This window comes from Manacus candei, unplaced genomic scaffold, assembly GCF_025592945.1.
Source record: "Manacus candei isolate 608988 ecotype Guabito, Panama unplaced genomic scaffold, ASM2559294v1 h1tg000060l, whole genome shotgun sequence".
Taxonomy (NCBI): Eukaryota; Metazoa; Chordata; class Aves; order Passeriformes; family Pipridae; genus Manacus; species Manacus candei.
In genome coordinates, this window is record NW_026138108.1 from 5,717,711 (window position 1) to 5,734,287 (window position 16,577).

The following is a 16,577-nucleotide window of genomic DNA, read 5'->3' on the forward strand; positions in this document are numbered from 1 at the left end:
CATGCTGAAAAAATGCTTTACTTCTGTTAGACATAATCACAATATTACTGTTACCAAAATAAAATACACTTAGAAAGTACAGCTCTCTGCAGTCCAGCTCACAACAAAGACTCCCACTTGGACAGGTATTGTCAGCAAGTTGTCAAAAACCTAGGGAGGGTTAGAGGTGTGAGAATTATGGTACACTCTGGACTCTGCTACTTTTTATGTGACCTTGGGGAAGTTACTTTCTTCCTCTGTACCTCTCTTCCTTCCAGCCTTTAATGTGTCTGATACATTCAGACTGTGATCTTCTGGGTCAGGCACTGTCTCTCCAACTTATGCATGACAGTTTTATAAAAAAAGTTCAGCCCTTGGACACCTTGATTTAATGAATATGACAGAAAAATGAGCTGTACTAAGGAAAAAATGTATCAAATATACTTCCCACTTATAAAATTACTGCTATGATGTGAAACAAACCCACTGGGCTCTCAGACTCTCTCTCCTTTATGTCATGAGTTGATGTGATCATTTTACAGTGCCTTCATTTCGAGAGACCCACTTTCTTTTTCCCTCCCAGTGACACAGAAACCTCTCAGGCTACTACAGCCACAAACTATGCTGAACGTTAGTGTGAGCAGAAAAATATTTAATGACAGCCAGATCAGTCCTTTTCACATGACTCAGAAAAAAACCACACAAATGCATGACCAGATCACAGCAAACAGGCCATCAGCTGTGCTTTGGAGACTGTGGCAGGAACAGAAATGGGAGATAAGGGAGCATGCTCAACTGACCAAAACCAGTAGATGACGCAGGATTAGAAATTATGGGCTGAAGGTGCTGTTTGCAACAGAGCCACAGTCACTGTAGAACCTGTTACTTGTTCTCACCCTTGTAGTAGTTTTTCACTAAAAACAGAACTACATGTAATACTTAAGAATAGAGAAATGAAAACTTTATGATGGTGCGTAAAGACCAGTGAGGTCCCTGATTGGACTGTTTAGTTTAGAAGTCAACTTGGTTCCACTCAAAGAAAATGCCACCTCTTGGGCTCCTGAAAACTATTCAGTATTTGCCATTTTTGTTTTCACAGAAAGCTAAGCCTGCCTCCTCTGCCTGCAATGCAATCTCTGATGCATATTTTGTATTTCTGTGCTTGAGACTTCACGGTAAGAACACAAGATTTATGGTGGGGACCTCTGCACAGATATGACATCTGAGCAGAGACTTGTGCCCACAAGGTCTTTGTCACATTTCAAAGGGCAGTAGTAGGCATTTGGGAGATATGCTATAAGCCTTTCTTTATAAAGAAACATTTCCAAGTGCTTAAATGTCTCTGAGCAAGAATCCATTCGAATTATTAGGAGATTATGCTTTCATGATTTGAGACATGTCCTCTGAAACCAGTCAGAAGAATTCTCCCCCTTTCTCCCAATTAGCAGGAAGAATGTCCTGTCCGTGAGCCAACTGTTTATTAGTAATTTTACTCCCTCTGGCCTGAGAGATCAGACACAGAGAGAAACACCGTGTACTATTCCTCATTAGCCAGTGTGAGAAGCAGAAAAAGGACAGATGTTCCCAAGATTCTAGGAAACACTGCTCAGGTGCCTGCAAAGCATCAGGATACAAAGAATGCTTTTTGTTCAACTAAATAAAACAAACTACAGTCCTTTGTTGTCTAGACAATTACACCTTAGCACTTATATAAAGAATAAAATTTTGCCCCTTAAGCTCATTTAGCTTGGGGAAATTTACTTGCAGATGAATTCAGAAAGGCTTCCAAAAACCACTGCAAACCTGAGCCCTAATCCACTGCTCATGGGGAACCAGCACTGACACAGACAGAGGCGCTTTCACTGCTCTACCAGCCCCACCTGCCTCCTCCTTGAAGTCACTCTGGGTCATGCTAAAAATAGAGTTAAACAACCACAAGACTTCAAACCTGGGGTGTTCACAGAGACAGACATTGATTCTGACTCTTCGCGAGAGCTGACTCGTAGGTCCATGACGAAGGACAACACCGTGTGCCCAGCGCCAGCCAATACTGCTATGCCTGTCATAAAACCACAGCACATAACAGCTGATGAAGGGATAATCTCCCCTTACACCAACACAGCCTTTAGGAGCTCAATAAATACAGTGAAACTTGTCGGAAACCACAACAAACTGGTCCTTCTCTTGGTTAAAGAAGCTGGATGAGCAGCCCAGGGGGCTGCTGTAGTGGGCTCCTGAACTGCTGTGCTGCTTCCTTCAGGCATTTCCTCCCCCATGTTTGGGCTACACCTGGACATGCTGAATCTGCACACCTTGCCTGTAAATGGAAACACGGCCACAGGGATGGTGCACACGAATACATGAGAAAGAAGCAGCAGCGTAGGTCCTTCACTGCCTGCATAGGAATTTCTAGGCACAGGAAAACAAATATCTGTGCTGCTCTGTTCCAAAAACTGTGATGTACCTACCAGCTGGGTGATGAATACCACAACTCCATGAGATGGTTGCAAAATGTTTTATGAAGAGAGAGAAAATATTACTATAACCAAGTTTTAACTAGGAGCTGTGGACAAGCTTCCAGATGTGCCTGACCTGGAACTTTTGACACTGTTCCCCAGTTACTTTTTAACTGATTGATTCTCCCTCCTGATTTTGCCTCTTGTTATGCTTATGAGGATGCATCACCACATATTCTAAACAGCAGTTTGCTGGTAGGTGATCTCCAGGTCTACAGAGTGAAAAGCATTGCATTTCTGGGTTTAAAGTTCCTCTTTTTCCCAGGAAAGGTGGGATCTAAGCCCCCAGGACAACATAACATAGGCCTCCATGCTGCTGACAGTAATGATAGTTCCTTTAGGTTTAACCTGATAAGTGACTTGAAGAAATATGATTTCATGTTTTTGCATTAATCTGTCCTAATAATTTTGATTGTACTTTGTGGTACATATAAGATTCAATTAATTTGGGCCATCAGCTCTAAAGATTCCCTAGACACAGCAAGGTCTAAGGCACATCAAGAGCATTTAATGATGTCTTTCTACTACCCTGCCATTCTCAGCCAGGCAGAAAACTAAGAGAAGCCATTTGTCATCACAGCAAGTCTTTCAAGGGTGCTGGGATAACACTTGTGCAGGATATCAGAATCTGGCCCTCTCTCTGTGCAGCAACATGAACAATATTCACCAGATATGAGACTTCTTAAAATGGGAAGGTTAGAAATTGGTGTCCTTGTTAAAGGAAGCCACTGGAGTATTCTAATAAGAAAGCAATGGTATGTTTCCATATACAGGTTCTCATAAGGAGGGAAGACTGTTAATGTGCCAAAAACTTTAACCAGAGTTTATGGCAGCACTTGCAGGGGCAGGAAACTGTTGTCCCTTTTCAGTTCTCTAACCAAATCTGTCCTTTCCAGGACTGAGTGATGACCTTGCCAGCTAACAATGGCTTGTACTGTACTCAAAAACATACTTTTTATCCCAGTTATGTTTCTGTTTCTTTCCATCTCAGTCATGGAGCTCTGCAGATTCACTGCTGACTGTAAGCAGTCATCACAATAGCCTCACACTTCTGCCAGACTTTGTAAGAGAGCATACAGAGTCCTAACAATAGGGCTGTTCTAATCCAGTGTCTTTTGGGTGACTTCATTTCTAAGAGGAATCAAATCATTTCACAGAAAACCAGTCTGTGATCAACTCTGGCGTGGCGGATGCCAGCCCATCAGCATGCCATCCATGCCTTGGATAACAGCAAGAGGAATATCCTGTTATTTAGTGCAAGCAATCCTTGCTGCACAATAGACAGAATTATTCCAAATGAGAAACATTTACATAAAGTCATTCTCAAGCTGTGCTCTGCATATTAACAGCAGTGACAGCTTAGAAGTTGCCCTTTTGTGTTCTTTGCATCCAAATGAGAGAAAGACAAGACCAGATGGGAATTTGAAGGCAGAGCAAAAGTAGCTGAGGTCGTAAGTTACGCTTCACTACAGCAATAGGAGACGTGCCCTTGGTCACAGGTAATTTCTCCAGTATCTTTTCCACATATAATCACTAAAAAACTTGATCACACAAAAAATAAAAAAAAAAAAAATCAAACAAAAGTTCCTGACATAGTATAAAAACTATGGAAAAGCTGCATTTATTACCTTCATTAGAAGTGAGAAACTCCTTGTTACTGATGTGAATATTCACATATATTTCAACCAAATTTAAGCAATTTTGGTTTCAATTTATTATAGGCAGTTTTTTTAAAAAACTTTTTACTGTTGTTGTGAATTAACAGCTCATCCAAAGCACAGTAGAATCAGTGAAACAATTCTTACTGGCAAACAAGCTTTGCATTAGGAAAGATTACCCTTCAATTGATATGCCGTTTTATAGGAAGTTGAATAATCTTCACCTAAAACTTTCCAGTCTGAAATAAAAAAAAATAAAAACACAAAAATCCCTCTTATTTCAACAATGTTACAAAGATATGGCAACTGTGTTTACAACTCTGAAATAGCACAATGATTAGCACAAACTGAGAAGCCTGAACAAATAAACAGTTGACATGACAGCAACATCTGGGGAGAGTCACTGGTGAAATTCAGCTATCCAAGCAACTCCAAATATCAAGTTATACTATTGCTTAGTTAAACACTTTGTTCCACTGCATTGAATTATAGTAAATAAAGAACAAGTCACAGACCTCATAGGATTTCTATTTGATCATTTAGATGTGCCCTGCTTGGGAAGATCATTCTACAAGTTCAGAATATTTATAGAACATCTGAGCTGAGATAGGAAGGTGTACACTGAGAAAAATGCTGTTTGATATATTACAGATACAGTGCCACACAGAAAGTTGAAGCAAAGTTTTGCTTTCCCCTTCAGCTTTAGGCACATCTTTTGTTCCTAGGCTGAGCTTAAACAAAGAAAGTAAGCAATGAAAAACAACTGGACCTGTGGTTTAATGTAAGTTTTGCTAAATTGTTTAGTAAATCATTTCAATTTCAGCACCTCCATTTACTCTCATCTTCTCCATCAGAAACACCAGAACAAGGAATCATGATCACATAACCCAAGGACATGATAGGACTGCTTGTGGCCTACCCAAAACTATCAACTTTGAGACTTCTTTTCTGCAAACAGTTACTGCTGTCTAAATTCACCTCTGTGAGGCATCTGGGAGTGTCAGAGCTTGTGTGCACCAACACAAGTTAGAAAACATGGAGCATCCCTACTTCTCAGTGCAAAACCCCATCCCTTCTCCATGTGATTTTTCCAGGATATTCCAGGTTACATCTCTGCTCATTTTAAATCAGCTGCAAAGTCCCCTGTGGACAACAGTGATTACCCTAAAGTACTGCACATAGTGGAATTGAAGAAACAAGGTACATCAAGCCAGGGCACAGGAACTGAGTGTAAGTCTTGATAGAGACAACTAGCTGCAAAATAATTCCATCCGTAACACTGAGAGCATGAAGTATGGTAATGAAAAGCCAGCAAGGGTCCAGTTGAGCATAACACCACCTGGAAGCACTAGATTCTCCTACAAAGCCATGCTCAACACACACAGGGGATGTTTCACTCCTGAATATCTAAAAGGTGATCCCTGCAAAACTGTATCTGTCTGACAACTGATTTCTTGGTTTGCTGGCTAAGGGAGAACAGAGGGAACGGTACCCTTGCAGGTTGCCACATTTGTAAATGATCTTTTATGGTGGTCCCAAATGTAACCATGTCTTGAGTTACCTCAGAGGTTAGGAGCATGATTCATAGATCTAGAAGAGTAAATTAGAGACAGCATGGGAACTGCAGTTTAAATCTCAAATGATCGGTATGAGCTGTTTCAAACTACTTTTGTCTGAAATAAATTTCTAACAGTCAGTGAGATTCATATTTCAGATTACAAATCACACAATAAAGGCCTGAACAATTCAGGCATGTAGAAAAACTCATTCACAACGCATTACCCTCACATACATCATATAACTGTGCACGCAGCAGCCACACTCCTACAGCTTTATAGACTTCACTGTGGCATTAGCAAGGGACTGGAAAAGTGAAGTACCACTGAGATCCAGCTTCAAGATTATTCTCACTATCCCTTAAAATACACCTCAATTCTTTGTGGGCCCTGCATCATACCAAGAGACTCCAGCTGCCCTCCATCCAGTAGAATTAATAGGTAAGCACAGGAAAGGAAGAAAAAGAATGTGGCACTGCATACTGTAATAAAAGGTGCCTTATAGGACTCTGACAGTGCTGAATGAGTCACAAAATGAGAGAAAGGAGTTTCCTGTCATTATCAGGTGTGTGCTAACTGTACTACCTGTCTGCCTGATGAGCTTGAGGCTTGGTTATACTTTTACACCCAACTATGAGTACTGGTCCCAGAAAACAATGCTAAAGGGCTCTAAAAAAGAGAGAAACTATTATGAGAAACAATCTGAAATAAATAAGATAATAATTTTTTCCCCTTGGTAAAGGACATAAAAGAAACTCGGCTTAAAAAATTAAGTAGGAGAAAATATGCTGCAGGAAAGTTAGCAATGTAATATGTAGCTGAACTGTGCCTTAAATTTGTTTTAATAAAATACGGGGTGAGAAGCCACAACTGAAATCAGAAATATATATAAGTGCTAAGAACCACACAAACATGCTGAAAGCAAATATTCCAGCATCAAATATTTGACTGTCTGTACTGATATGATATGACAACTGGGACGTGTTCACACCTCGGACATAAGAGAGCAGTCCACCTGTGAGCACAGGGCTCTGTGGTTGCAGTCACGTGGCTGCACAGGTCACAAGTTCACAGACATTTATAGGGTTTTTATAATATATTCTCTCTGCTAACCTTGGAAACCTGCAGCCTGTTCCACCATGTGGATATGGCCTGAGTGAACAAAATGCAAAGCTGTTTCCACCTTACTGATGAAGATGTGAAACAAAAAAACAATTAATATGCCCTAGGAAGTGCAGGGAATCCAAGGCAGAGTTGGGAATTTGAGGTTACCTAAGCCCCAGTGCAGGGATTGAATCACTCGACTGGTTTTCCTTTCCTTCTCATTACTGAGTGAAGAGTCAATGTGGTGTGGTACATCAAAATAGCGCTGCTGAAAGAACATTGATTTCCAACAAGGTTTGTTATATCCACTGTGCCAAAAGAAGGGCAAGTATTCATGGCACGGATCTGTTACCTACAACATTTACTTCTGAATCCGTTAATTAAACCTGCACATCCTACGGTTCGGTTTCTAAGAATTATTCCCCCCCTGCTATCAGGAATCTAAACATGACCCAATTACCACACACTCTTCCCTTTGATTCAAGTAGGTGGAATCACTATTTATTTTTAAACTGAGTGTGACCGATCTCTGCTTGCAGTTCTGCACATCTGACAGTAAAGTTTCATTTTAGAGCATTATAGCTGAGTGGATGTGAAAAATTACATATTAAGCAAACTGACTACCAGTTTGCCTAAACTTTTAAGGTACAAGTCATTTCACAGTAAGGGACCCCCTACTGTCACTGATGTTGCAAAGCTTGACAGAAGACAAGTTACATGGCTGGAGAAGAGCAAGGTAGTGTATATAACAGCAAGGTGAAGCAGAGTGAAGTGAGAATGAAAAATGCTACAGTACAGGTTCAGTGAGGCAGAAGGTCTCCAAATCAGACATGATGTGTCTAAGCAGAACATTTGGGCAGGAAAGAAACACCTAGCCCTGGCCCATTCAGTAGCCAAAGCAATTGCAACATTGTAAACGAGTAAGCAAGTTGAAGTTTGGTGTTTCGGTATTCTCATATCTGTTTTTAGTCCACTAATGTTTCAGAGCAATTCTGACTATTGTAAAACCAAAGGCTTAGGTTAGTGAAAGCAAAGTTCATGTCCAGACCCCCACTTATTTTGAATCACAAATCTGATGCAGTTGTTTACTGTTGTGCATTTTCTCTTAACTCTTCTTAACAATTACTCTTGACACCACCAAAGAGAGACCCACCAACAGCTCTCCAGTGCACACAAAGCATGGCAGAAATCTAGGTGGGTACCCAAATTTTCCATGGGTGCTTCTCCTTTCAAAAACACACCTGTGGAGACTAAGTAGCAAGGCAGGCCCAGAGGCTGGGAAAACACAGCTAAGCCATGCTCTCAACCTAGAAAACTCTCATAAATACATTCCTACTCTTGGATTCATCCTGCATCTCAGAAATCAAACTCCCTTTTGGACAGCATTTCACTGCTCTGAGTTGTCCTGTCCAGAAAAAGTCTTTCTTTACATTCCTAAGTCATTACAAAATTCAATGACACTCCTTGTAAGGCGTGCAAAACATCTAGCTTTAAAGCAGCCCTGGATGCAGTTACCTGGTCCTTGGGCTTCTCCACTGCCAGGATAAGTGGGAGGCTGATCTTCCTAGAGGAACCTGCCTGAAAAAGTAAAGCCAAGGTTGGTTTGCAGCTTGCCAGGTTCCCGCAATAGCAGAGGACATGTACACGAGTCCTTGTTCCATACTCCCAGAGCTCCTCTCATCACCATCTCCCTGTGCTGACCTCTGCCAGGGCATCCCAGGAGAACAACCTGCAAGCTCCAGGCGAGTGTAGACAAATGTACTGGAAGATGCAGAAACTATTTTCATGTCTAATAAGAAATCACTTGTCTGCAGCTGTTTCTCTCATGCTATATTTTCATTTCAGCTGGTGTCACTTGCATTTTACAGCTTCGTAGTTCAATAAATGTAGTTAAAAATTTATTAACTGGTCTTGCTTCTGTTTTTAGTTACCCTCCAGAAACATGTTAGGGATCTGCAGCCAAAAAAGCCTGTACATGAATCTCAAAGCCAGATCTAATTTATAAGATTGATTCCATCTCCACAGGAAATCAAACCCAAGCACTCCATAACTCTTGATGTAGAGGCAGGTTTTGAACACCAAGACTCAGAGGCTTTAGATCCAGTTTTATCTCCCTGTAACAGGCTGGATGGAAAAGTTGTGTTCAGGAAATATTGGTTAGTTTGTGTTCCCCTCCTGTTTCACTACTTCCCAAAGTTCTCTCCCAGGATCTCGATTCACAGTTTCAGATGCTATGCACTACACTAAATACTACAGTTTTCTCTTCCAAAACAATTAAGGTTCATGATGACTTGCTGATCAGGAACAGCAGGAGACACCTCTGCTGACAAAATCAACCTTTCAACCATAATTATTCATATCTAATTACACTGCCAAACGAGGCCCAATTAAACAGGGTTCTTCTGCGGTAGGTGCAATCAAGTCAGAGGAAAGTGTAGACTTCTTTGTCATCCCAACCATGCAAAAACACTCATTTTCTTTCTCTCAAAACATGCCCACATAGTTCCTGCAGGAACAGAGGGAGAGGCTTTCTCAATGACTTAAAAACAAGAGAGTAAGAATGATTAATAACAGCCTGAGAAGAAATGAAAGCAAGACAGGGAATGGATCCCTATCCCAGAGTACCTTGCTAATCGAGTTTGGAGTCTGTGGTGTCTCATCCTTCAGTGCTGATGGGCTATTTCCTTCCACCTCTTTTCCTGCAACAAAAAAATGTAATTCAAAACCAGAGAAATTCTGTGCAAAACCGTGGCTCGCCATGGCTTTAGAAAGGACTGCTGCTAACATCACACAAGGGAAGTTGTCATGAGAAAGAGCAGCCACACCACAATCACAGAGAGGGATCTTGCAGAGCTTGAAATAGCCTGGATCCACATGCTTGGGCCATGCAACAAGATACTCAAAAGTTAGGTCTCAAAGTACAGTGGTAAACCAACACGATGGTTGAAAATTCCAGCATATGAAGGTTGGAAAAAAACCCAGAAATAAGATTGCTTATGCATCCTTAATCAGCTCCCTTCTGTGTCTCCATTATGATGCAGTCTTTAATTACATTACCGCAGTCTGTTCTTTTCTTACATACCCCATGCCTCATTCAGAGCAAATAATAAATGCAACTCAGTTCATAAGCAGCTATTCAATCCTCCTTGGTCAGTATCTGGCAACTACATACAGATGCACTTGATAGCATGTTTTGTTGGACAAATAATAACCATTATCACAAAATGTTACAGAAGACAGAACAGCATCTAGGCATAATTAGTAAAACAAAATTAAACACAACTTGCAGAAGATCGATGTCTTCTGATCAAGTTATTTGTTAAAATAAGAAAGATTTACAATTTATAAGTAGTATTTATGAACTCTGTGGCATTTTCCAAGCATTGTAGAGATATATTCCCACTATTCATATATCCTAAGCTTGCATACGTTATACACTGGCATGAGTATGTGCAGTGCTAGTCCAAGCAATAAAATGCTATGATAAATCCTGTTTTTTTGCCAACTGTAATCATGTCCTTACAGTAAAAGAAAGCACAGAGCTTTTATTAAGGAAAAAAGCAAAAAATAGTCTCTGATTGATGAGACTAGATTTTTAAGTACCAAGATAGTCATTGTTAATCAATTGCAATGTAGTTTTCTTCTCAAGATCATTGGCAATCAGGGTTTCAGAATATGAGATGCAGAAAAGAACCACTGAGACAGTGAAATATAATACATTTGTAGCACACTGCAGACATGGGAACTGTTGAAAACGTTTCTAACATTGTGTGGGCCAGCCTTGGAAACAAACACCACATAATGCAAAACCAGAAAGGGAAAATCCTCCTTCTCTCGAAGACCACAGAAGTTGTCACAGATGTGTCAGAAGCCATAATTTCTCCCGGAATTATCAGAGCAGCCTTTTAAGAAGCCAAACACTGTTAGAAAAGCCAGTCACAAGAAGCTCACTGAAAAATAAATATCCTCATGGCCATGCCCTGCACTTCCATCACAGCACACAGGAGAGAACAAGCATGTCCTATTATAACCAGAACTGCAACTGTGCTACAGGGTTCTGCCACTAAAGAGACAGGACAAAGCCGTGCCCTTCATCCAGGCACTAACAGGCAGTTGGGGTTATCAACTCTTAAATGTGAGAAAAGACTTTGTGGGACAACTGACCAACTTTCCACATAGTGACAAGGGCTGGGGTGGGGGTTCAGAGGTGTTTCTCACCCCGTAGCCCAGTGCTGCACTGTGCCACGTGCACACAGCCGTGCTGACGCAGGAAGCCTGGGAGAAGAGCAGTGGCACCTGCGCTGCTCACATGGGTAAGTGAAGCGGAGGAAAGACCTATGCAGACACACAGAAAGGTGGTGCAACAACAGGGTACCCATATCCCAACCTAGTTTCTTTGCTGTCACTCCTCCCCTGGAAACACCGAGCCCTAAATAATACACTCAGAAACTTAATGTTCGTGGGCAGGAGAAAATCCCCAAAATATCCTCAGTGGCCAGAGATTTGACAGTCCCTTTGTGCTACCATGACAAGTGGGATGGCCATAAGCTCTGCTGTGTATGGATTAGAACCTGCATTTCCGTATTTTTTTCTTTCTCTGATGGTGTTTGCCTCTTTATAGGCCCCCACCCTCCTTGACAGAGGAGATTGGAAAAAACTCACAAAGCCATGTAGTTGCTGCAGTTGTTTCCCATGAAGAGTTTTTTCTGCTCATGTATGGGAAAGTAACATATGGTCTAAAAGTTCAAGTAAAGTTAATGGGAATCAGCTGCTGCCTGCTCCGAGGGAATGGTGTCTATTAGCATAACAGAATTCACATCCATTCTTTATTATGTCTCATTTCTTAAAGAAAGCTTAACTCCAAGCTTTTATCCATACAAAAAGCCTGAACGTGAGACATTTCTGCCTTCTCTCAGTAATGCAGGTAAAAGGATTTGCACCTGAACAATGAGATTTTCACTGTTCCTGAGGTTATGGATCATCCTGCTCACAGAGCATTATGGAAAAAAATGGGACATGCAACTGTTCATTCTTACCGTATCATTTATAAGGCTTCATAAGGTATGTTTAAGAAACAACATATATTAGTTTCTTACACCAAACTCATTAAGTCTATTGGGAATTGTGAGGGAAAGGTTGTTTTTCAGAGGAGTGCTATCTTTGCTGCCAGTCCCAAGCAAATTCGCTGCAGCCATGCAGAAGGAGAGAGCCAGTCATTGTTTGGAAAGCAAATTTCATTGAAATGATGTGGAAGTTTGTCAAAAAACCCCACACATAGTTAAGTGCACAGAAAGTCCAAAAGCGAGAGACCCACCCAGAGCACAACAGATACAGCTGTCTCAAGAAAATAAATAGGAAACCACTTAAAAACATACAAGAAACTAAATATTAACTGGCTATAGAAGCTAAAGTTCTTATCTCCCTGATTAAGAAAACACAATGCACACCACAGAAATAGAGCTGAATCTCTCTCAACTTAAAGTGCTGGTTGCTACCAGGGCAGCAAAGAAGGTTCCTCCACAAAGGAACCCAAAAATTTTGCACCAAATAACAAAAAAGGTTTTGGGAAAGGAATCAGTGGTGCTTACAGAAACAGCCTTCACCACATTGTGAAGAAAACTGCCAACATTCCAGTGTTGTGGCTAGAGAGTAGAATTACTGATACCTTCTTTTTATCCATTACTCTCATGAACAGGAAAAATAAATATTTAGTTCCTTTCCAGGAAAGTAACCATTCCTTTTCTTTGGCTTTCTGCTGGGCATCAATCCTACAAGTGCATTTGCCTTTACCCTTTATAAACAATGATACAGTAAGCATGACTGATCAACAAGAGGAAATACAAGCTCTGATACGTGAAATTATTGTCAATAAAACCTGTTTCTGCTGTAAATATCAGCCACATGGCCCAATGGCAACACCTTGACTGAAATGTAGTTCTGTGTATCTTTCACAGTAAAATTCCCATATTCATAAAAGTACATCTTTCAGGATGCAGGTAAGCTGGGCTAAATTTTTATTTAAAGACTGTGTGATCTTGCAGCCTAGTCAAAAAGAGAGATTCTCTAAGAATTCTTTTAGCTACTCACCCAATAAATTTCCTATTCTCTGAAATAGAAAATAGAGAAAGGTTCTCTCTCCTCCTGGCAAAGTGAAAGACAAACATGAACAAGGAACAAGAATTCATGTCTCTCTAGTTTGTGAACTTCCCATAAAAAGAAAATATCTTACTCCATTTTTTTTTCAGTTACGAGAACCATTAGCACTTTCATATGCAAGCAAGAGGCAAAAAGTCCAAAGTGTTATTTCAGACAGTGCCCTCTGCATTTCCCATATATTTCCTTCAAGAGAAAAAATCCTCTTGCCAAACTGAATCTCTATAGTGTAGCTTGCTTGAGGTGTAAAGTCTGTCACTCCCTACTCACTGAAGTATTTACTTGCACACCTTTATTGTTGGAGGGTGAATTCTAGATGATGGTGCTGTGAGACCTGCAGTTCCAGCCACTAAATTCCTGGCAGGAAATCACTGGGCTTTGCTGCCCACTGCACCCACTCAACACAGTCAGCCCAGCACTCACACAAAGAAAATCTGCTGGGGTCAGGCAGCAAAACACAGACCACTGAAAAAGCCTCAAGAACACAGAAAAACAGAGAACAGAGAAATATTGGATGCAGCTTATGGACATAGACCTCGGGCTTGCTGCTATCTATGGTGATAGCAGCATCCTTCAGAGGGATGGGAGAAGGTGGAGGGAAGCACACAGGCTCAGAGGAAAACAAGGCGGAAGCAGCAGCAAAGGAGTGAAAGGAGAGCCCACCAGAGTAAATGGCAACTGAACGTGAAGAGTGACAGCTACTTCTTACAGGAAATATGAGGACAACAAAGAGACTGCAGCTCCATGGGGACAGGGAAAGAAACGAAAGGAGTAGAAGAAGTGTAAGGATAGACAAAACCCCAGGCTCCCTGCAAGAAATTCCCTTGCTGAAGCAGTATAACTTCTGTTTCTTTAAAAGAGATATTCTCTCCTTTACAAATCCTTTGCCCTGTGCTCTTCCTTTGCAGTTCTGAGGGCTACTGCCCTCACTGACAACAACGCTGGAGGTTACCTGGGAGAACTGTGCAGCAGAACAGAAGCTCCTGCATGGTTCAAGGCACTTGTTCTGCTAAGCCCAGCAAAGGCTGTTTGGTCTGGCTGCCAGGAGGGATCCAGGAGAAACAAGGTGATGGGGGAAGCTGAGGAAGAAACAAACTCTTCCAGTCACCTCCTCCAGACTAAAACCCTCAACTTGCCCTGGTTTCTGAAAGATTACACCACAGAAATACCACTGTGAGGAAGTCAGTAACTTTTTTAGCATTGAAAATTCTGGTAAGAACTGAAGAATGGGCAAACTGTAAGCTATGGTTCTCCATCTCCTCGAAGCAAGGGGAAGCGACTACAGCCTGGAAAATCAGTCCTTCAGCTCCCAAGGACAGCAGAAGTGAGCTGTTTACTTGCCACACATTTGTACAGACTGTGCTTATGGGCAGCTAGTGCTTCAGAAGTCCCTCCAGGTTTGAAATGTATGAGATTTTAGGTGTCCCATTTCAAATTGTTTTCAATTTGATTAACCAAAAGGTTGTTGAAGCTTCCAGGGGCCTCAGTGACAGCCAGGATTAGTCAGCACTGCTGAAAATAGGCTTCCCACTGCCTTGAAGCAGACACTCACAAACAAAAATACCTGCAAAATCAGAGGCCCTTGAAACATTTGCACTTAAAGACAATTAGCTCAGGAAATCCAGACCTTGTTTTGCTCTACATTTGAAAAGCCCAGAGACTCTGTTGGGTGTTACATTTATATGAACACTGAAACCTTTTGACAGATGCTATGTTCTCTCTCTAGATATCAGTGTTTTGAGACCTCACGAAGGTGCTGTGAGGTTTGACTATTTAGCACTGACATGGCAGCTGCAGATGACAGCTCTACAACTTGTGACTGCCCCCTGAAGTACTTGTTTATAGACTGGAACAGAAGCATTGTCTGCAGACTGCAATCAAGGAAAGACTTGAATGTTTATTGTGAGCAAAAAACACTGAAACAATAAAATGAGCTCTTTTTCCTTCAAGAGGGGTGTTAGGAAATTCAAAGCAAAAGAGAATGCTAAACCAGTCTGCCATTCATTGCAACCTGTCAAGATTCCTGGTACTTGTAGTGTTTGTAGGTATTTACAGAACATTAACTACAGAAACTCTGTTGTTGTAATATTTATCCTAGGTTCTAAATCTGAACAGGGAAATCTGCCATTAAATGTCTGCAAACAGAGCCAGTAAATCTTAAATGAGTCCAATGCTTAGGGTGAAACACATCAAACGCCTCGAAGTGGAAGCACCTGAAAACATTAGCCATTTTTTAAACGTGAGGCCATGCAGTGTTTGAACAGTTACAAACCCCACATCTGATGCCCTCCATTCCCACTTAATGCCACAGCAATGATAAACAACAGCATCAGGGAAGCAGCGCTATCTGGGATCCAGTAACGTCTGTGTTGCAGTAGCTTCTCTCACATTCTCAGCAGCATGCTAAATTATCTCCTTGCAGTCAAGCACCCGAGACACAACTACTTTCTGCACTGACACACCAGAAACCAACCTGGGCTGAGTGGGTAGATGTCATTGTCGGCCCCGAAGAACAGATTGCGCGTCAGCTTGCGAGGATCGACCTTCTGAGGAGTGGATGATGCCGGACAGAGGGAGAACCTGCGACGAAGAAAGTTCTCCTCCTTCATGGCATGAGCTGTGGGGGTTTTCTGAAAAAGAAAGATAGAAATGACAGTTCATTTTATGACATGGGAAATCGAAGTTTCACACCTAGATGACTCTGCTGCTTCAAAGCCAACTAATTCTATGTAGTGCACCAGATCTTTTTACAGAGTCCCAGAAGGCTATGCAGGGAAAAAAAAGAAAGTGATATTAGTTTGAAGCTACAATTACTGATTTGCTGACTCTCGGTATCTGCAAACTGTAGGGAGCAGGACACTGCTCCTTGGTGAATCCAGGCAGTATAACATCCTCCTACCTACAGAGATCTATTAGGATAATAGCTACTTACTGGGTCCCTCCAGTGCACAGTCCATAAAATTCACTTTTTTTTTTTAATGGTCTTGGAGTCTGTTTCATAAATGCAACTCCACTGCTGTCAGCAGAGTTACACCATTTCCACAAAAATCAACATTAATCTGAGCTGTGTGGAGGAAGACCAGCTGCCCTGGCTGCCGAGAGCAGCAAGCAGAGATCATGCCAGTGTTACTCCTGCTCTAATTTCCAATTATAGCACATATAAATAATTTCAGTTTCCTTTAAAATGCCATTTAGATCAGTCTCGCAGTGTGATCAATAAGATAACCATTGCTGCTCTGTGAGGGTAAAGACCAGCATTTGTCTCCCCAGAAGCCCCCCCTGCATTCCCATACAAGAGCCTGGTGGTACTTTGCTCTTTACCACCACTTGGCTAAAGCATTAGACTATCCTGGCTGGAATTAAAGGTTTCTTTTATACCCATCCAACAAGCAGTTCTTTCTTACCCTTTACAAGCAGATATTATGACTGTCTCCTCCCCAAGTTACAAGCTTTATTCTCTCACCATGTGCAGCCAGAGGAAGGACTCTGGATAGCAGTAAAAAGTGTTAACCCAGCCTCGGGGTGGGCATCACACACCACAAGGTCTGCTGCTTCTCTGGGGGACAATCGCTGAGGTAAGAAAAACTCTTTAGGATAGTACACATTTCCTG

The 16,577-nt window shown here is 41.5% G+C and overlaps 1 protein-coding gene across 5 annotated transcripts in view; it reads right to left on the minus strand.

The window, feature by feature from the left end:
- Positions 1-16,577, minus strand: part of OSBPL5 (oxysterol binding protein like 5) — a 176,818-nt gene that overhangs the window by 46,915 nt on the left and 113,326 nt on the right. For 4 of the 5 annotated variants that reach the window (XM_051804005.1, XM_051804008.1, XM_051804006.1 and 1 more), the window contains exons 2-4: positions 15,440-15,596; positions 9,439-9,512; positions 8,329-8,391 (exon numbers count right to left, since the gene is read on the minus strand). In XM_051804005.1, coding sequence (XP_051659965.1) covers positions 8,329-8,391; positions 9,439-9,512; positions 15,440-15,596 — 294 coding nt within the window. The remainder of the gene's footprint in view (positions 1-8,328; positions 8,392-9,438; positions 9,513-15,439; positions 15,597-16,577) is intronic. The other variant, XM_051804009.1, reaches the window with a different exon arrangement.